Source organism: Neopsephotus bourkii, unplaced genomic scaffold (assembly GCF_033783945.1).
Source record: "Neopsephotus bourkii isolate Nb327-2 ecotype Australia unplaced genomic scaffold, CSIRO-AGI_Nbou_v1 NB_1189, whole genome shotgun sequence".
In the NCBI taxonomy this organism is placed as follows: Eukaryota; Metazoa; Chordata; class Aves; order Psittaciformes; family Psittacidae; genus Neopsephotus; species Neopsephotus bourkii.
This window is the reverse complement of record NW_026901674.1, coordinates 614,288-635,233: the sequence shown is the minus strand read 5'-3', so window position 1 is coordinate 635,233 and position 20,946 is coordinate 614,288. Positions and strand designations below refer to the sequence as shown.

The 20,946-nt window shown below is 40.2% G+C and overlaps 1 protein-coding gene across 3 annotated transcripts in view; it reads right to left on the bottom strand.

Annotated features, from left to right (window-relative positions):
- DHX32 (DEAH-box helicase 32 (putative)) overlaps positions 1–20,484 on the bottom strand; it is a 28,414-nt gene extending 7,930 nt beyond the window's left edge. Inside the window, exons 1-6 of one of the 3 annotated variants that reach the window (XM_061364092.1) lie at positions 19,460–20,484; positions 16,509–16,702; positions 14,499–14,871; positions 11,294–11,539; positions 8,830–8,929; positions 8,564–8,722 (exon numbers count right to left, since the gene is read on the bottom strand). In XM_061364092.1, the coding sequence (XP_061220076.1) occupies positions 8,564–8,722; positions 8,830–8,929; positions 11,294–11,539; positions 14,499–14,871; positions 16,509–16,702; positions 19,460–19,729 (1,342 nt within the window). In that variant the 5' untranslated portion in view covers positions 19,730–20,484. The remainder of the gene's footprint in view (positions 1–8,563; positions 8,723–8,829; positions 8,930–11,293; positions 11,540–14,498; positions 14,872–16,508; positions 16,703–19,459) is intronic. The other 2 variants (XM_061364090.1, XM_061364093.1) reach the window with 2 other exon arrangements.
- Positions 20,485–20,946: the final 462 nt, after the last annotated feature.

Here is a 20,946-nt window from a genome sequence, read left to right as displayed (position 1 = left end):
GAAGACATTGATTGAAGTTTGGGAACTCCTGAAGTGTGAAGGCTCTTTCCTCCCAGCTCTTTCCAAAGGTAGATTTCTATGCCAGTTCGCATTGTAATGGTCAATATTTTCAAGGAGTGCCAGCTCATTTGAATTCATAACTGCTCTCCTATCACTGCAGCAACTTCCTCCTTATTCCAGTTTCAGGAACTGTTGGGTATTTTCTCTCTGGTTTATGGGTAACAAGTTAAATTCTAGTATGGAAATTGATAGCAAAAATTCCACTACAGCGGGACTTGGCTTCATCGCCAGCCTAACATACCCAGCACTGGGGACACTACTGACTGCACTGGCAGTCTTACAGGCTTCTGTGGACTGCTTCAGTTTGCATATTACTGTCCAGAAAGTCTAATAACAAAAAATCAAACCACCACGACAGCTACCCCCCCAGGCAGGGTGCGTGTTTGTTCTTGTGTCTTCATTAGTGTATGGCTAGGAAGAAGTTCTTGCTTGAAATAATTAGGAAAGGGAACCTCTCTTTGGCAGGCTACTCCAGCATCATGAAGATTAAAAGGAAAGCAAGCCCGTAAGGAGCTGGTAGGTCACATTTAGCTATAACTCCATGCTTCAGGCACTCTGCTTTCCTGCAAGAAAATCTTGAGTTTGGGTTTTTCCTTTGTTGGCAGTGAACTGGCAGCCGATTGCCATCACCCTGTAATCAACTACTTATAATGAAATCAATACAAAAGTAAAATGGGAAGCAAGGAAGCACCTGCTGGTTTTAACCCTTTTCACAGAATCCCAGCCTGGTTTGTGTTGGAAGGGACCTTAAAGCTCATCCAGCTCCAACCCTGCCATGGGCAGGGACACCTTCCACTAGAGCAGCTTGCTCCAAGCCCCTGTGTCCAACCTGGCCTTGAACACTGCCAGGGATGGAGCAGCCACAGCTTCTCTGGGCACCCTGTGCCAGCGCCTCAGCACCCTCACAGGGAAGAGCTTCTGCCTAAGAGCTCAGCTCAGTCTCCCCTGTGTCAGGTTCAAGCCATTCCCCCTTGTCTTATCCCTACGGGCCTAATGTGAAGGGAAAAGATAGTTTAATTCTCCTTGTATGAGCTTCTACAGAACTTCTCCAGTGTGTAAATCTGTTAGTGCTGTGACTTCACTTGATTTTAAAACACTTCCTATTAGTTTTCAGATAAATTCTCGCAGGAGTCTGTAAATTCCTGTTACAACCGTGGATCTGCTTCATTTCATTATTAGAGTTTCTATCTCTGCCTGAGCAGCATGAGGGGTTTTTGTCTAGAGAGGATGTTACCACGCACATGAGGTTTAGTGGGATAAAAGATGAGCCCTTGCCAAAGCTAAGGCATCTGAGAAGAAAATGCTGAGAGAGTTTAAAGGAATTAAAAGTAACAGCTGATGAAGAGTAAGAGTCAGTGACAGGAAATGCGTATCAGTGAGTGAAAATACAGGGAGATTAAAAACAGTCATTCAGACATAGAGTAATTACCTGGAAATCATGGGGAGCTAATTTCCAGAAACCAACAGAGTGGTTTGTGCTAGGACTCACAAAATAGATGGTTATATGGCAGCCAATTTCAGTCCCCTGATAGCATCAGTAATTTGCGTGTTTATGCCCTAGAGTTGGTTGCCTTGAGATTTATAAGCACAAATTACTTCCCTAGTTTGCTGTGAGTGTTACAAAGAAAAGGAAAAGAAGACTCCTGGTGTTTTATTGTGGTAGAAAGGACAAGATAGTAAAGCAAGATTAGTGCAGGTGTAGGAGCAGTAACAAAGAAATAGAGCTTTCAGGTATGGGGCTGTGTTTTTGAGGGACTAGATCAATAAAAAGGCATTGTAAGAACAGCAAGAGCTCATTTGAGAGTTCTTTACGGTATCATTCCTATTTAAATCAAACCTGTGATAAAACAAAAGTGCTGCAAATATTTAGGTAGGAAAAGCTCTTCCTTAAACAACAGAAATGTGTATTGTCCTATAATGATTTCTAGCAAGCATCATCATTTTCAGGTGTCCTTGCCAACGCCAACTACTGCTGCCATAGAGGGCTTTGCGGATTGACTGCTGCTTTCATGGGAGCAGAGTTAAAACGAAGCTTTGAAGACGTATCCTGTGCTTTCAACAAGAAACTGTCACATCCCTGGGAGTTTAAAAGGTATCTTCTTATCTGATATTTCCACTCCCTTGCCTGTGTTCTTTGGCTGGTTAAGACTGGGCTGCTCTGGACTTGTTTCAGGGAATCCAACCAGTTTCTATATACACATCCTACTCTTGGTCATTCTGAGGCTTACTAAAGCAAATATGTAACTAGATATTATAGTTAGGGCTGAAATGGTTTATCTGAGAGTTTAAAGCTGATTTAAAATGATATTCTTCAATTCACAGTTCCTTGTAACTTTGACATGACTGCTATGTTTCTACAGGTATCCGAGCCTTTAGTCTTTCCAGTATGACATCCTACATGGCTGAAAATGAAGTGCTTAAGGTGTCATAAAATAAATACAGAAGTATTGTTCTTGGTGCATAAGGAAGCAAGTGATTCACTGATTTGCCCAAAGTTCTGTAATACGTGAATATTGGAGACAGGGATTGGAGCTCATGAATTCCATGATTTTTAATAGTCCATTTAACCATTACACTGTGATTAAATAGGTCTACAGGTCCTGTGTTCTGGCCTCCTACCCTGTGAAAATGTTCAGTTTGTAAAATACCTTTTCTTTGATAGATCTTTGTTTTCCAGAGAAATAACTGTTATAAAGTTTAAGCTGACTTGAATGTCAGGTGAAAGGATGTTGTCTTTAAAGAGCTGTTTCACTGCCTGGCAAACCGCAGGTTTTTCCAGCTTCTGTTGGGCTTAACAGCTTGAAGAACTGCCAAAGTAAGGGGAATGGCTTATTCTGTTACTGTGTTCTAACATTGCTGCTTGGATAGCAAACTGAAGATATGGAGAAATTGAGTGCCAAAGGTTTTTATTCTGCAAGGACCAGCTTCTGTGTGCAGATTTCATCTCAATTCTCCTTTCCCACCCATAACTTCTGAGGTAGGGTTTTTACGAGTCTGTCATGCTCTGAAGCCACCAATTCTATAACCATTCTTTGACGTTATCGTTGATCATTAAAAATTACTTTCCTTTGTAGTATTTCCATTCACCATAGAACCACAGAATGGGTTGTGGTGTTGGAATGGTGTTGGAAGCTCATCCAGTTCCAGCCCCTGCCATGGGCAGGGACGCCTTCCACTAGAGCAGGGTGCTCCAAGCCCCTGTGTCCAACCTAGAATCACAGACTCATAGAACAGTTAGGGTTGGAAAGGACCTTAAGATCATCCAGTTCCAACCCCCCTGCCATGGGCAGGGACACCTCACACTAAACCATGGCACCCAAGGCTCTGTCCAACCTGGCCTTGAACACTGCCAGGGATGAAGCATTCACAACCTCCCTGGGCAACCCATTTCAGTACCTCACCACCCTCTCAGGAAAGAATTTCCTCCTTATATCCAATCTAAACTTCCCCTGTTTAAGTTTTAACCCATTACCCCTTGTCCTATCACTACAGTCCCTAATGAAGAGTCCATCCCCCTGGCCTTGACATTTAAAGATTATTATAAAATGGCATAAAAGATTTTTTTAATCAGTTTGTTTTCTTTTATCGCTCTTTGTAAATGACTTGAGAGTCCAGCTTTAACAGCCCTGGGCTAGCCCTTTTCAGTTTAGGGATGCCCTTTATGATACCAGTGCCCTGTTCTAACCAATTGGCTATGTTGAATGTGGTGTGTGCTCAGTTACTGCACTATACATACTGCCCCGATTCCCATTCCTGATGCCCCTTGTTGCATGGATATGGGACTGCTGCTAAAGGTCAGGGTGTCCTGCCTATACTTTTCTTCCTGAGGGATATTTGCTGTCTATTTCTTATCTCAATTCAATTCCTTTTATGCTTTTTCACTGATTTATGCAGGACAGACTTGGAGGTACGTGGCCATGTCCATGGTATTAAAGAGCTTTTCATTGGGAGATACATAATACAATTTAATACATTCAACTCAGAAATTAAAACATCACAGAATCAACAAGTGAACTTAAGATACCAAATCTGCCTTGATCTCTGGTGAGCACATCTTACACAGCACATTGTGTTTCTGTCTTTGGCAGCCTGTTTCTAATGTGCAAGTACACAAATGACTTTTGTTGCTGAAACCATTTGAAATTATACCTATTTATACAACTGTTGTTATTATGGCTATTGTTCTCAGTGGGGTTATAATAGCATAGCTCTCAAACGTCACGGTACCCATGACCATCCACTGATAGTTTAAGCTGAAAATTGTGTATGATAAATCTGCACAAATGCAGAATCTGCAAACTGATTTCACCTTGATTTCTTAGGGAATTTTTCCATGGCTTCATCCTTATACTGGTTTTCACAGTTTAAATAAGGACTTTTCCAGTGATTCACAAGAACACACAATGTTGCTGCCATCCAGGGGAAAGGAGCTACTTTGTCCCATTATATCACGCAGTAAAGACGTGGCTGATTAACTGATAAAGGCGTAACCACATCCTTATAGCAGTGGCACAGGAATTTGAACAATGCACTTCAGAACTGCAGTGCCAAATACGTTTCCTATGGCTCATGGATTCTGAAAAGGGGAGCAAGGCTGCTGCATTTCCTCATCTGGATGATAGCGTGAATTAAACGCAGCAGCTGTAAGCCTGACACGTCTGTTGCTTTCATAATGCAGTAATGAGTCAGAGTTAACCCAGGCTTTTATTTTCTCTCAAAGAGCATCAGGAAAAACCCCTCGTGCACATTGTTGCTGAGCAGAAAGAAAATGTTTTACTGATGTGAGTTTTGTTTCTTTACTTATCTGCTGTGTGTTCGCTCCTTTGTGTGCAGGGAACGGACCGTGAAGTCTTTGGATTCTTGCTATGAATGTCAGTGTACTTTAGGTATGTTTGCTCACTTGTGCATGGCCATATGTGACTGTCATCTCAGTGAAGACAGTATTTTTCTTAGGAGAAATTCAACTTGGGTTAAAAGAAACCCCCAGATTCTCCACCTGTTTCAATGCAAAGAGAACTTGAGAATGTTTGCTGAACAGAAACGGTGCACAGAGTCATAGAAACCAGGCTGAAGGGACCTTAAGGATCATCTGGTCCAACCTGTCTAGGCAAAGCATGACCTACACTACATATCCCAGCACCTTGTTCAGCCAAATCTTAAGTGTCCAATCATTGGTTGTTCTCATTGTGAGGAATTTTCCTCTTGTGTCCAGTTGGAATCTCCCCAGGAGTAACTTGTGCCCATCACCCCTTGTCTTTTCCATGGGACGCTCTGTATGAAGGGAGTCCTGTCTTCTTTGTGGCCACACTTTAAATACTGGATTACCATAGCATAGGAAAGCCTGTGGCATGTGTGGCACATGGGGGAGGCTGCAATGTATTTACACCCTCTACTCAGAGGGAAATGAAGTCCAAGGAGGCAAAGAGATATGGAATAGGCAAACCCAGGACAAGCTGTGCTAGTGAGAAACAGAAAGGGTAATTTGTGGTGTTTTATTATCTGTATGCTATGAACAGCACTTGGTATTAGGCCAGGTCAAACCAGAGCACCCAGAAATCTTGTGGGGGTTTTTTTCCTGGTCCAGCTGATCTTGTGCCATGTTTGGTTGAGAGTGGGCAAATTGGCTTTGTATACCCTGGTGGTAAATGTGAGTAAGAACTGTTTTGGCCAAGAGTTTTCTTAGGGTCAGAAAAGCCAGCGTGCTTGTTTTGTGAGCTTGGTTGCTCATCTTTTTCACTTAGGTCTGTATACCATCTCGGAGACCCTTCCTCAGCCTTTTTCATCACTTCAGGTTACAGAAGGCTTGTGCAATTAAGCTGACTGCAGCAAAGATAATGAAGTCTTTTGGGAAAGCTGAAATCTCTTGCTCGAGAGAGGATGCTTTCCGTCTCTGAAAGCTCTTCTCTTTGCCTCCTCTGCAATACTCCTGCAGTACATAATTCAGAAAGGTGTAACATCTATTTGACCTAAGGACTAGCAAAGAAAAAGCTTCAGGGCTACCCTTTAACTGGGTACCAGAGCTGGGCAGCAGGGACTTTGTGGTGTGAGTTTAGGGTCAGTCTCTGCTTCTGCTGGAGGATGTTGTGCTTTAGCCCCTGGAGACCAGCACACCACTGAGTGTGTGCAGCAGGTTGGGTCTGTCTCAGTACAGAATGAGAAAACCTGGGCTTTCCCTGGTTGAGATCATTGGGCCAGAGCTCTCGGGAGGGATGAGGAGTCCAAAAGGAGGTTTTATGTGCTTGAAAGCTTGAAATGTGTTTTGAGTTCTGTAAGTTGGCCTAGTACAATAACTAACTCCCCTTTTAAATTCACTTCCTTCAGCATTCCTGTTTCTTTCAAACATGCTTCGCACCAGGTACTTCAAACTGTCTGTATTCTGATAGTGTGAGCTTTATAGTCATCTCTGGAGAGCTGGGTTAGGGATAGAGCTTAAGTGTTAGTAGGAAAGAAGTTTCCTGCTTGGAAGTGGAAAAAAGGAAGTCCCAAGGCAAAGAAAGCCCATGTGTGATCTATCCTGGGATAAAGGAAGAGTTGTACTAGACCCTTTCAAATGTTAAATGGTGTGGGGCCTTAAGATGGGGAGAAGACCAGGAAACTGGGTACTTTCTCATCTCCTTTCTGTGAATGCCCTACAGTGTTTGTGGGAGTTTTTATTCAAACACTTTGTCTAACTTTCCTCACACTGTTTCAGTAATTCCTCACAGTACCTTGACCTTACACTTTTGCTCTGGTTAGCAAAAACTTTCTCATATCTGTTGTCCATCCAAGTAAAGCTGGCACTTTCATCAATGTCTTTACAGTTTTGTCCATGTCAGCAAGATGCTTTCTTCAGCTGCATTATCTCAAAAATACAGACAAAACTTAGAATTCCTACATCTGTGAAATCCTCAAGTGCCTCTAACATTTCATTCTTTCTGAATGCCAACTGCCTCCATTGTGCCTTTAAACTTAAGGTTTAACTGAAACAGGGGAAGTTTAGGTTGGATATAAGGAGGAAGTTCTTTCCTGTGAGGGCAGTGAGGCACTGGAATGGGTTGCCCAGGGAGGTTGTGAATGCTCCATCCCTGGCAGTGTTCAAGACCAGGCTGGACAGAGCCTTGGGTGCCATGGTTTAGTGTGAGGTCTCCCTGCCCATGGCAGGGGGGTTGGAACTGGATTATCTTAAGGTCCTTTCCAACCCAAACCATTCTGTGATTCTATGATTCTAGATCAAAAAACACCAAATGCTTTTCCTAATGTAACTTCACTAATTCATTCTAAAGAGCAACTTTCTTTATCCAATGAAAGCACTAAAATGTCTTAGAATATATTTTCTTTCATTTAGTAGCACACTTTATACATTTGGGTGGAAGCCAAATGTATTGCACAACCATTTTCCATGAAGGTTTCCTAAATTCAATCCAGGAGGTGGCACTCACAAGTCCCATTTACTCTGATCCTCATCACTCATGGATTTGTTACCACTCAGACTGGCAATGTATTTTCACATTTCTTTTGGGAATGTTTCTGCTAAACAGGCAGACAGGGAAAAGTAGAATAAATTCTACTTAAAAGTTCTTCTTACAGTCTATCACAACAACAGGAATAAAACTTTATCAGTAACTAATTGCAGTGCACAGCATGTAGAAGACAAGCAATCATTCGAATTTCATGTATGTAGATGAGGAAAGGGAGGATAATATAAGGATTATTCCTATTTGTACTGGAAGATTATCATAAATGAAGGCAGCAATAGGTCACATGAAACCAGTGAAATCAGTGCTATTCCCTTCACTTTAATGGGCTTCAAATCAACAGCAGAACTTGCAAAGGTGCTTAGGTTTTGTGGTAGGTCAGAACAGAGGAGAATACCTTACTATAGAAAAAACCCTGAAATATTAACTCAGAAAAATGAAGCAAATAAGCAACCACTTTCTTCACATTCTCCTCTCAAAATTCAACATATTAGTCCCTGTCTAACATTGAAAGTTTGTTTGGGTTTATGTTATAAGCAATATTGTCCTTAAGTAACAGCTTATTGTCAATATGAGGTGGGAGATGCTGGAGGATAAGAAGAAAGCTGATTTCCTCCAAATCCTAGGTAACAACAGTAGTTTATTTGTGTTGTCAACTTTTGATTAAAGGAATGTATTTTGTTAGATATCTGTACAGCGCTTTGTACAACGGGACACAAATTTTCTTTATTGGTCGAAAGAAAATAATATCAAAACCTCGATGAGAAGATACTTGGAATATTGATTTTCTCAAATTTGAGGTTTTTTCATTCCAATTCCATCCAGATACTTTATGGCCTTGTCCTCAGCAAACAGTTCATACTCCCAGCCATTTTTCTAAGAGCAACTATGGTATTGTGTACTGTTGTAGCAGGTAAGTGGTAAAAGCAGTGGCAATGTTACTACAAGTACTTCAGTAAGGAACAGTAATGTGTATTACAGGAAAAAAAAATAATCTTTAACTGAAAAAGTGATAATAAAACCATGGAAAATTGGTGCAACATCGTTACCTGGCCTGCTTATGAAGTTGCAGTGTCCAAAGCCTGCTATATCCATCCTCTTTAGGAAGAGCACCATGCTCATTAGGTTTGATTCCTGTATTTTGGCCGGTAGATGTGGTTTCATTTCTTTGTATGTAAATTCTTCAGGGTACAAGCAGAAGATTTTTCCTGGAAGAGATTTCAGGAAAATCACCTTATTTTTATTTTTTTTGCATTGCATTAATTCTATGAATAGTTTGAGCTAATGGATGTAAATTTTGAGCTAATAATTCTACCTGATGAAGACATGCCCAGAATTTGTTTATGCATCTCTGCTTGACTTTTGCTGATAGGCTGCGTTATAACAGAGTCTGCTCTGATTCTAGGATTGTACACCTTTAAATGAAAGAGATATCAAGCATCAGATAAATAAGTGAAGACTACAAAAATAAGAATGGTCTGTACTGAATTTTTGTCTAAGTCATTTTACAGAAAGCATAGTAACAGGTTCATTTCTTTTTATACTGCCTATGTCACTGGCTTGGAAATGAGAGCAATCAGCACTTTGATCAATCGTAGACACTTAAGTTTTCAATAACTATGTAAGTAGACTCAAAGGTAAATGTGTTTTTATGAAGAAATGTACCTTACCAGAGCACAAAATGTATAGCATCAAAAAAGATAATATATTTCTTCCATATTCTGATAACATTTTGTTCCATAACTCCAGATTTTTGTCTCAATACTGAAATCTGTCACTTCAGTGCAGGAGACGAGGACTGCATCAAAGGTATGCAATGCCCCATTTTATTCTTTTCTTAATTGTACTTTATTGTAATTAAACTGAGGAGCTGATTCAGTCATTGTTCTGACCACCATGATGTTCCTAAGTGAGGCATTAGAACTGGTTCCCCAGAGTAGCTGTGGCTGCCCCATCCCTGGCAGTGCTCAAGGCCAGGTTGGACACAGGGGCTTGGAGCAAGCTGCTCTAGTGGAAGGGGTCCCTGCCCATGGCAGGGGTTGGGACTGGGTGACCTTTAAGGTCCCTTCCAACCTAAAATATTCTATGATTCTGGACAGAAATATAACATCTAGATAAGACAACTTTCTGGTCATGCCATCTGAATCAAATTTGTCTACTTTAATCAGGGTTTTAATAAAAGAGGTAAAATGTGCTTCAGTGCAGGGGACAAATTTCCTTTCCTCCAGGTAAATTTATGATAAATCCCAGCTGAAAGAGTTATATGGGATTTTGTTCTGTGCAAAACTTTGCCTGCTCCCTCTGTGTTCAACTGACTTTCACATCCATATAGGTTGGATGTGAACTTGACCTGTTGAGGAATGAATATGAGAGGACTACATTTCAGCTGTTAGAACATAATTAATTTAATTGAATTAAAGTGTGAAAATTGCATAACTGATAGAGGTGATTAGATTTGATGTCCATCAGGACTGTCTTGAAACTGATTTATTCCTAGAGCTTCATATTTCTGATTCACAGAAGACTGGAAGCACTGAATTTACTTTTGACTTCAGATTACCATGGAAGTGAGATTCATTTCCATCACCCAGGGTGACTGTTGTTTCACAAGTAAGTGGAGTTATGCATGGTCTAATTGAAACCCTTGTAGTCTTTTGTTTGTATATGACAAGTTTTTTTCCTTTACTTGAGTTATAACCCCTATATGAGAACCTTTAATTTATCAGCATTTGACACTGATTTCTTGCAATGAAAACGGAAAGTACTGGTATCTCCCAAGCCTTCTCCTGAACTTCTTTCAAGGCTGATCAGGATTAATGATCCCTGATCCAAAATTTTAGGAAGACTTAACTTAAATTTTGGTGATTCCATTCTGGATTATATAACAAAACTCTGTTACATGGCTTCTTTTGTCCATTACTGGAATATTTATTTTGACTGGCAAAACACATAGGACAGTTACAAAGCCTGTGATAGTGCAGCTTTCCAATTTATGTAATGACTTGTTCGTACATAGTTACTTATTCTCTAGGACATCAGTTTTGTATATATGAAAGAATCAAGAGAGCTTGTTTTTACAGCAGCAATAGTCCTTCCTAAGATGGAGTAGGAAACAAGAAGTGAGGACACACTTACAATACTTAAAATGAACTGTAAAAGTTCAAGATCAGTTGCAGTGTTTTGAGGTACTTGGGTGAAAATGCACGTTTGGAAGGAGAACAAACAGCATTAAAAGGGAGTGGTTCCCTGTGTGAGCATCCCTGATATTAAATGAGCTGTGGCACTACATTGATTACTAAATTATTAAATAAAGGATGAAGTTAGTCTACTAAACCAGGTAGTATGCCAACAGATAGTCAGGAAACAATTGCATTTTGTTCTATCTGTAAGATACTGTAGAGATAATGAGGACTGATAGGCCAAAATTAAGGTGAGGTATAGTTTGCAAATGAAATGTCATCGGTTTGGTGCCCAAATGAGTGACAGTTTCAGCTGGGAGTTTTAATTGGGGTTTAGAAACTTGAAATTTTTCTTTCTTACTGTGATTTCTTGCTCATTTTTTTGTGTGAGATGCCCATTAAAGTGCTTTAAATTTCGTTGACTTGAATGTTAAAAATGTGATAGAATCTGATTTATGAAAGAATAAGGAAATATTTGGTCCTCTAGAAACCATTTCCATCTATCTATCTATCAGCTGCACATTTCCCTTTCCCCCACCCTGAAACAAGCGTTATGCATAGTTCACCTTTGGCATACCGATTCTGGTTAACTCAACTAACCTTCCTTGTCTCCACACCACCATCGATGACAAAGGTTACATTTTTAATCCAAACCAGAGACTCTCCAAAGCTTGTGGTGAGCAGCACTTTCCTTCTGTATTTTTTGCAGGATTTCTGCTTGTCTTGATGTGGTTTGGGAATTAGGTCTTGTTTTGTGGGGTATAGAGGAACTGGGATGAGTTCTCCAAGGTCAGGATTTAAATTGGACTGTTCCTGCCTGATCATTTGGTGAGCTTTTTCTATTTCCTGTAATCAGGAGAAATATTAATTTTTAGTTTCCTCATGAGCATGAAAAACAAATCTCAGTATTTAATTTTAAAGCAACTCTTTTATTCTAAAATTAATTTTAACTATGTATCAATCTATAACACTTAAATCTTACCTGATTAATAATTAAAGGGAAAAAAGGAAGGGAAGAAAACTACGTATGAGAATTTACTGGCTGTATCCCCTAACTATAGACTAGGGAAAAGTTGAACTGTTTTATGAAATGTCCTTTTTCCTTCTGCAAGTTCAAAAATCATCTTCTCTAGCTTTAATCATATCCAAACCAACCTCCAGGTGAAGATAGATGTGCTACAAATACAGTGCAGGAGTAGCAAGGCTAAAAAATGATGAAACAGGCACTAAACTTTACACCTATAGAAATATAGGATGCATCCACATCAGTGATTTAGTGCCAAAGAGTGTGGTGCAAGTTTGTGTGTGTGGGGGGCTGATCAATGCTGTAGCAGTTACTCAGGTGCCACACCGGTGTGCCCAAAGTGATTTGTGTTCTGCTGGAACCAAAGTTAGGTACATGGGGTGCCCTGAATGGCAGCTCTCTATATGTGCATAGTGCACCTCAGTGAGGCAATGGGATTCATAGCAGCCTTCCAGTATCTGAAGGGGGCCTATAAGGATGCTGGGGAGGGAGTCTTCATTAGGGACTGTAGTGACAGGACAAGGGATTAATGGTTAAATGGGTTAAAACTTAAACAGGGGAAGTTTAGATTGGATATAAGGCAGAAGTTCTTTACTGTAAGAGTGGTGAGGCACTGGAATGGGTTGTCCAGGGAAGTTGTGGATGCTCCATCCCTGGCAGTGTTCAAGGCCAGGTTGAACAGAGCCTTGGGTGCCATGGTTTAGTGTGAGGTGTCCCTGCCCATGGCAGGGGGTTTGGAACTGGATGATCTGAAGGTCCTTTCCAACCCTAACTATTCTATGGTTCTATAATGGGGTGACTTTCTCTACTGGTGGATGTGTGATGAGCATGGATACCCCTGGAATCAGAACAGGTCACAGCAAATCCCTGCTCCAACCCTCTCCAGTCCCTGAGGAGGCCTGAAATGACAGAAGCCTGTGTTTGGGTCACTTGGAAGCTACTATTATGTCCTTAGTCAAATTACAATACATAAAAAGATCAGACTATACAGAAGCATCCCTACTTTGCCTTAATTATTATATTTAAGAAGATATAAGTATTGTGAAGGTTACAATTTGGTTTGTGTTGGTTTCCCCTTTCACCCCCAATTATTAGTAATATCCCTAATCTGTGATAATGGAACACCACCTTTAAAACAAAATTCACAGGTCAAATATGAATAGTGGAAGGTTTCTTTTTTTTTTTTTGTTATTTTAGGTTTTTTATATAAAATCATTTGTGTGGTGAATGATTTAATTTTAATGATACAGAAATCATTCATAGACTTGTGCAGTTTCAAAGGGATTTTTTTCTTCAAAAGCATTTTTATTAGCAGACATCTTTCAGAATTGAAAAACCAGATTGAGTTTCTATTTGAGGGTGGGACTACATTTATAGTAGATATAGGCTGAAAGGATTCCATACAAATCCTTATAAAGATACAACGGTGGCATCCCATAGCAAGGCTGGCACCAAGACAGTGCATAAATCGTCATGTTCTTAGTTTATTCATATCTTTGTTCAGTTTAAAAGACAGCTGAGTGCTGGGGAACAGTGAGCCGTTAGCAGAATGAAACTTTAAATCACAGTTAAGCAGGAATGCAGGGGATGTGAACTGCGTGGTAACAGTTCATAATGAGTGTTCTATTCTTTGTGAGAGAGAAAACTACGTAATCTCTTAACAAATAGCAAGAAAGGAATTGTTATTTTAGTATTGTGGGGGATTTGCCCATCAGTTGAAGCAGAAATAAAACTTTCCTCCCAGTTCTTTGAAGTGGAAAGACTCTGTTTTCTCTCTAACATTACCCCTATTTTAAACAGGGGAACTGATACAGAAAATACATTAGTTCATCAGTCATAAAATTTGTGTCTATAGAGTCTACAATTGATTATTAACACTATTACAAGTGCTACATACCCGACCCCTCTTTGCAATGAAAAGCAATGGGTAGTTTATGCTAGTTTATCTTTGCTTGTGAAAAGTCATTATCTACTGGAGCTAAGGTGAATTTGTTGTTGTAAAGCAGATTCAGTAATACAAAGTAGAAGGCTGGAGATCGCTACCAGGAGATAAATAATAATAGTGTTAAATTTGTCATGATTTTAACTCTTAAACTATATACTTGATGGGCAGATTGCTTTGACAGCTATAAAGGACCTGATTGTGCAGTCCTGGCAGCAGTGAATTTAGAGTGTCAGTGCTGTCTTCAGGGGTTCAGAGATGCCTCTATTTAGAATAGTCAAGCCCATGCAGATTCCTGGGTCATCTACAGCACCTCCAAAGTGATGTTTGCCTCCTGCTGTTGTGTACACAAATGGTTGGGAAGTTTGCAGCCATAAAGGAGAATACACACGGAAAATCCTTGTAGGCACGTCTAAGGTAAAAATGTTCATGAGCAGAAGGACATATATACAAACTGGACCTGTGTCCCTTCCTACAGAACAGGGATAACACAAAGTGTCTTATGCCCAATGTCAGAATAGCTGCAATATATTAACTCCTGCATCTGTACCCTTCTCCCCGTATATTGCCTTTACTGCTTTTTGTACCACACAGGAGGATGATGGTGTTTCCTTAAGGATACAGAAAATCTGATAGTTCCCCGTATTAATGTATTCTGTACAGATAATACACTGTTATGTGTACCATAACTTCTTTGTAGGAAAAACCTGAAAGGATAAAACCTGCTGTCAGTGTCTGGTGTCTTCCATACTGGTATCAAGTTATAGGTCCTATAAAAACACAGATGTAAATAATTTCTTGATTAAAACCGGACATATTGGAATTGGTTACTAACTTACTTGTTCACATGCCAAAAAGACGACAATGTCTCCCTTCTCTTTTGAATGGTGTATCTCAAAGAGCAGTCTTAGTGCAGACAGAAAGGGGTCTTTCTGAATGCTGCAAGAGTAGACAACCTCTGCTTGGTGTTTGCTTTCCACTCTTATGAGGGGGATGCTGCCATAATATTGTTGCAGTTTGCTGGACATGTGAGGGGCAGTGAGTATTACCAGCCTTAGTTCTGGTCTTGATAGCAAGACATCTTTAAGGAGGGCTAGTAGTGCATCTGTTGCAACAGTTCTTTCATGCACATCATCCAATATGATAACACCATAATAGTTCAGAAGAGGCGTAGACATGATTTCCCTTTGTAGCATATCATCTGTACAGTATCTGTAACAAACAAACAGAAAACTCTGTACAAAGCTGCTTGGAATATCTGGATGTGGCTGTAAGAAATTAATTCAGGATCCTGGAGACAGTTTGGTCCTTTCTGTTCAACAAGAAAGATTTGATAAGAACAGAGAGTCTATTCTGTAGATGTTATCGCAGTCTCAACTACATGTCTAAATCTGAGCTACTTGGTCTAGTGGAAGATGTCCCAGCCATTGCCAGGGGATTAGAACTAGATAAGCTTTAAGGTCCCTTCCAGCCCAAATTGTTCTCACATCATAAGGCTCTCCTCACTTTATCCTTATTATTCCCACTGATACTGAAAATGTTTTTTTTGTAATACTTCTTGCTCTTGCTCAGCAGGATTTTGGATTGGGGCTGTTCAGCCTGGAGAAGAGAAGGCTGCGTGGAGACCTCATAGCAGCCTTCCAGTATCTGAAGGGGGCCTATAGGGATGCTGGGGAGGGAGTCTTCATTAGGGACTGTAGTGACGGGACAAGGGGTAATGGGTTAAAACTTAAACAGGGGAAGTTTAGATTGGATATAAGGAGGAAATTCTTTCTTGTTAGGGTGGTGAGGCACTGGAATGGGTTGCCCAAGGAGGTTGTGAATGCTCCATCCCTGGCAGTGTTCAAGGCTAGGTTGGATGAGGCCTTGGGTAATATTGTTTAGAGCAAGGTGTCCCTGCCCACGGCAGGGGGGTTGGAACTTGATGATATTAAGGTCTTTTCCAACCCTAACTATTCTATGATTCTATGATTCTATGGTTCTTGAACCAGGTTTCGATGCGTGAGAGGATAGGATTTGTTTCCCTTTTATATCAGGAGCAGCTGCAAGAAGATGTGCTGCACGATGAGGTTTACAGAGTGGTTCGTAAAGGACACACAAAAGGAAGAGCACTAGAACTTGATCTTTCAGAAGTGGTATCTTCTTCTCCACTGGTAATCAGTGGCTGGTTTAGGACCTAGATCTTAGAGTTTGTGTCTGACATATTAAGGAAGCAGGGAAAATAAATCTCCTAACTTTCAGAGAAACTAAAAATCTGAATCCCTCTGTTGCTGCTGTCACCTGCCTCTATTTAATATATGAATTGCATTTCTTATCTCTTAAAAATCCTCCTAAATGTTTTTTTCCTCTTGTTACTGAAGACACCCTTCTGTAGCCATGATTTTTGATTGCTTTTAAATTCCAGCTTTACTTAGTGATACATTATCCCATGTTCTCTTATGGCAATGAAGACTCTTGAAAGATAGAGGAAACACAAGTAGAATGATACAGGGGTTACTGAGATGCTTAATGAAGCTTTGCACAGATGATAACCTTGCCCACTTAAATCTGTACTACAGTTTAGCACAGAATACCTCATTCAAGCCTTTTACAGCTTCTGATTCATCACTAGATCTTCAGTATCTGCACTTTACAATATTAGACACAACTTTACAAAGCAATGTTGGAGGGTTATTTTGTTTTCATACTGTATGCAAAGATCTTCGGCAGCTGTAGCAGTGTTCCCCCATGGTTGTTAGGTTGTCTGTCCTGACCACGTTAGTGGAGCAGTGCAATGAAGGGCTGGAGCACTGTCAACTGCAAACAACTCTGAGCTACAGGTTAGTTTGAATTAAAACCCAAACACAAACCTCAGGATAGTTTCTGTTGTGCAGCAGCTTTCAAACGGGATGAAATACCCCACTTCATGGCCAACATTGACATCCATTTCATCAGCTACACGCAGTGCCAGCCGCACCACTGTCTGCTTGTGAACCTGGGTGCATACAACTACACCGTGTTGATAGCGGGCAGAGAGGCAGTACTCAGCACACCACTGAGGGATCTGTGAGTAAATAAGAAAAGATGTATCTGGTATTTGACATGCTTAGCAGAGACTGTAATGCAAAAGAAGTAGACAGAACTAGAACAACCTGAGCTCCCATTGTGTGACCGCTGCACCTAACAGAAATGATCTGCCCTGATACATGTCAAGGCCCAGACTTTCTTCCGTAGTCAAGTGTTGGAGTGACATGGGCTAGGAGGTTCTCCTGGGAATTTCTTATTTCTCAGCTGGACTCAGATTAGTTTGAATATAGAGCAGAAGGGACAGAATTGGACTCTGAGGAGCATGTAACACTGACACTGTCATTCTTAAGCATTTGCTGATGGATCCAGCAATGTTAGTGCAGTTGTTATCAGGGGTTTCTCATCTGGCTCGGCAGTAAATCTGCCTGTGCCATATCATATTCAGGTGCTTGACATGAGAAACATGTCCTGGGAAGAACAGGATTTCAAACTGACAGATGCATAGTAAATATATGTAACTTCAGATTACTCACTCTCTAAGCAAAGACAACTTAAACTAAGCTGCTCCAGAAATGCATACAGTAGCTCTCTAATTGATATAGTTACAGGAGAAAATCCACACTAGAAAATATGAATGTGTCAAAATAAAGTAAAATTACATTATAAATATTATTGTAGTGAAAGCATTAGGTTTCAAATCCTTGACTTAATCAACATACATAACCTGAGTGCATGAGTCATGTATCACTTATTTCTCTATAGCTATTTATGTTTCTAGACATGTCTAAAACTTAACCAGCAATGTGTTAAACTTGTTTAAGGACAATTTAAACGGCTACCCTTTCTTAGCAAGGAGTTTAGTGTTACACAAAGTTTGTTTTGTGTAAATTAAAGTCAATAACAAGGGCTAAAGACTTTGCACTCCAAAAAAATATTCCCAGCATGAGATAGGTGTGTATCCATTGTATAGGAATGCAGAATTTCCAGTGAGAAGTAGGATGTCTCTGGTTCCATATGTGATCTCTAGCAGTGTCCAGCAGAAAGTCTCTGGCAGATATGAGATGCCCTGCAGCAGTAGTTATCCTACAGCTTTACCTGCAGGGAAGTTTTCTCCTGATCCCACTCATAAACAGTATTCTGACTTACAACGCTTGAGAATTCTCTGCTTACTATGGTAACACACTTAGGTTGTTGTATATTTTTACAACAGAACTTGATAGTCCTAGTGGCTGTTTGTGTGTTTAGGGTTAATTGAGATCTTGGCTTCAGTGATGTCTTTTAACCTGAGTTCTGTAAAGTGTGTAAAGCATTTGCTCTTGGCTGAAGTGAGGGAAAGGCCATTACTTCTCCCTGAGAAGGAGCTGTACTGATTTCAGTCCTTCATTCCCTGAGGACTTTTTCACCTTCTCTTATGACCTGCCTGCAAATCCACTGTATTTCTTTCCTGATATAGCATTAATCAGAATGCAAGCACACTTTCTAAGTAGGAATATGTGTTGAATCCAAGACAGGCATTGCAGTGTTGATAATTTCCACTTGGTGTTCAGGGTGATGGTGGGCAAAAAAAAGGATAAAATGGCAAGTTTAGAAATTAGTAAGCTTACACTTAGGAAGTTTAGACATTAGGAAGAATCTCTTTACTATGAGGGTGGAAGGTGTCTCTGCTCGTGGAAGGGGGTTGAACTAGATGATCTTTAAAGTCCCTTCCAATCCAAATCATTTATGATTCTGTGACATGTCATTGTTAAGGAGAAGGCAATGAAATTCTCCAAATGAGCAAAATAGTGCCCAGCCAGTCGAAGGAAAGATTTATTTCAGGTTGCATTAGTATTTTACCAGTGAGTCCTGAATGTTTTACACCTAGCCTTGGCCTCTCTGAAGGAAACACAGCTGTAATTTCAGTCGGGAAGGATTTCAGCTGATACATTCTGTATTACATTTGGAAGCATGTATTGGATAGGTTTTCAAGTTGAGATGTGATGTGGTACACCAAGCAAAAATTTACAGTGCACATACAGGTAGAAGCAATAATGTTTTATACAGGATTTTTCTCAGGTTATGTGTGTATTTGGGTCTGAATTTTGAGCTATGGTAGTTAGTGCATTTGGTCTTTAGTGTTCAGAAGAGGGTCGATATTTGCAAGTTTAGTATTTAGTAATAAAGAAGTTGCAGTTTGAGGTTTTTGTTGGTGGTTTATGACACTGTTTCAGACAATTAGAGCCTGAGAAATCTCATTCTTCACTGCTGAGCTTACCCTTAAGCTCAAAAGACATCATCAACCGAATAAAAATGGTTTGTAAGGGAAAAATGTAAAGTCAGTGTCAACTGTTGGTGAGTATTTGCAGAATGTTATTTAAATACATGCTCTTATATTTTAAATGTGGCTTTGTCCACATTAATCTTTATTCACCTTCGGTAGTTCACTTTCCCTCTCTGGCCTTAATACCTCAGATTACTATAAATGGCTGCACATCTGTTTCTACACTGAAAACTCCTGAACTCGGTGTGTACATACACCGTGGCTGAACTCTTAACTGCAGGTTATTACAGGGCAATACCATACTGTACTGAGCATAGCAACAGCCCACTACTAACAGAAAGCAGATACTAGTAGAATATAAATCTGGATATTGATACAAGTAAAGGACAACAGCTGTGAATAGTGAATTCATGGCAAAAAGATTTTACTGTTTTCAAAATATGTAATGTTAATGAAATAATAACAATAAGTGTGCAACATTAAATGTTCTAATGATAATTAAACGCACCCCCCAGCCAAGTATGTCGTACTGACCTGGGAGCTCTTGCCAGTCTTAGCATGTCCTGACACAATCACAATTTGATTATGAAGCAAACTTTCCAGAAAAGTCTGTTTCTCTTTCCATACTGGGAGTTCTTCTCTTTCTTTCAGGAGTTTATAGTAACGGGAAGAGTAAGGCAAGCCATCAAAAGGATTAAGCTCAAAATCTTCTCCACATACTACTATTTCCTCTTCATCACCATCGCTGCAGTCAAGTAATTCTGAGAAGCAGTGGATCTCTGGAGAAAGGCTTAAAACCTCCATTTTTCTCACATGTATTATTCCCAGCAAAACGATGTTAGTGATGGAAGGAGTCCTTTGTGCACTGATTGATCATTCAGGCCCCCTAAACCTGTGGAAATCCATTTCTGCTTGCTCTAGGATTAGTATTTCCCAGCTCTTCAGTTTAAAAGTTCAGTCTCTGGGTCCAGCTGCCTCCTTTGTGGACTGTTTGTCACCCTTCAAGTGGTTCAATCACCAAAATGAGCCCTGAGGAAATAGATTTTAAAATAGTCATCCAAACTCTTAAAAATAGCAACGATTAAACTGAAAGATGTTAAAGAGAAGCTGAGCAGCTTTTGCACTCTAGCATCACGTTAAAGCCAGCCCATGAGCACTGGGCAGTGTGTTTGCTCTTGGCTGCTACTGCTCGGCCAGGCTGGAGAATAATTGGGAAAGAGCACGCAGAGCCTGACCTTTATCACTCCCGGCTGCCTGAATAGGAGGCTCTGGAGTGATTGTTGTGATTGCAGAGATGTTAACGTGGCCAGCTAATCCCAGCACAATGGCGTTCCCTCCTGGGTGCAGTGAAAACGGGAGGTAACGGCTGCGTGAAAGCGTCCATTGGGAACAGCCACTCTTTATCTGGGGCTCTTTGCAGTGCTTTAGAAAGACAGGGTGGTAAAAAGTCATTTTATATCCTCTATCAACTCTACTTGGAAATATTTAGCAGCTTCTGCTGTGATTAAAAACCTGAAATACACTTAATACATTAAAACAAGCAGAGCGATGCCAATTCTAACCCCTCAAGGGCACCAGAAGTGGCCTTGAAAGATGAGGGAAGAAAAAACTACTGATATAAAGTAACTGTAACACTTAGGACTCAAAAGTAGCAAAACAGTTTCCTAATCTTGACTGATCTGTGCTGTAACACAAGTATTGGATAACGTCGTTTATTTTAGTTCCAGAGGCAAGTGTCCTCTTGAACAATGGCTCTGATCATGTCTTGATGAACAGACTGTAAGCACAATGCTTGTGTGCTTTTTCTTTATCGAGCTTTTTCTGCACTAAGTAATATAATAAAAGTTATTGCCTCTTCTTACAGATTTTTCTTGTTTCATAGCTTTGGACCATATTGGCTGCAATGCTATTAATGAATTCTCTGATGACAGCAGCATAGAAAACCATCAAAAAGAAGTAGGAGAAACTCTTTTGTTCAGCAGTCTGGATATCTAAATCCAAATGAGATAAGTCTAATTACA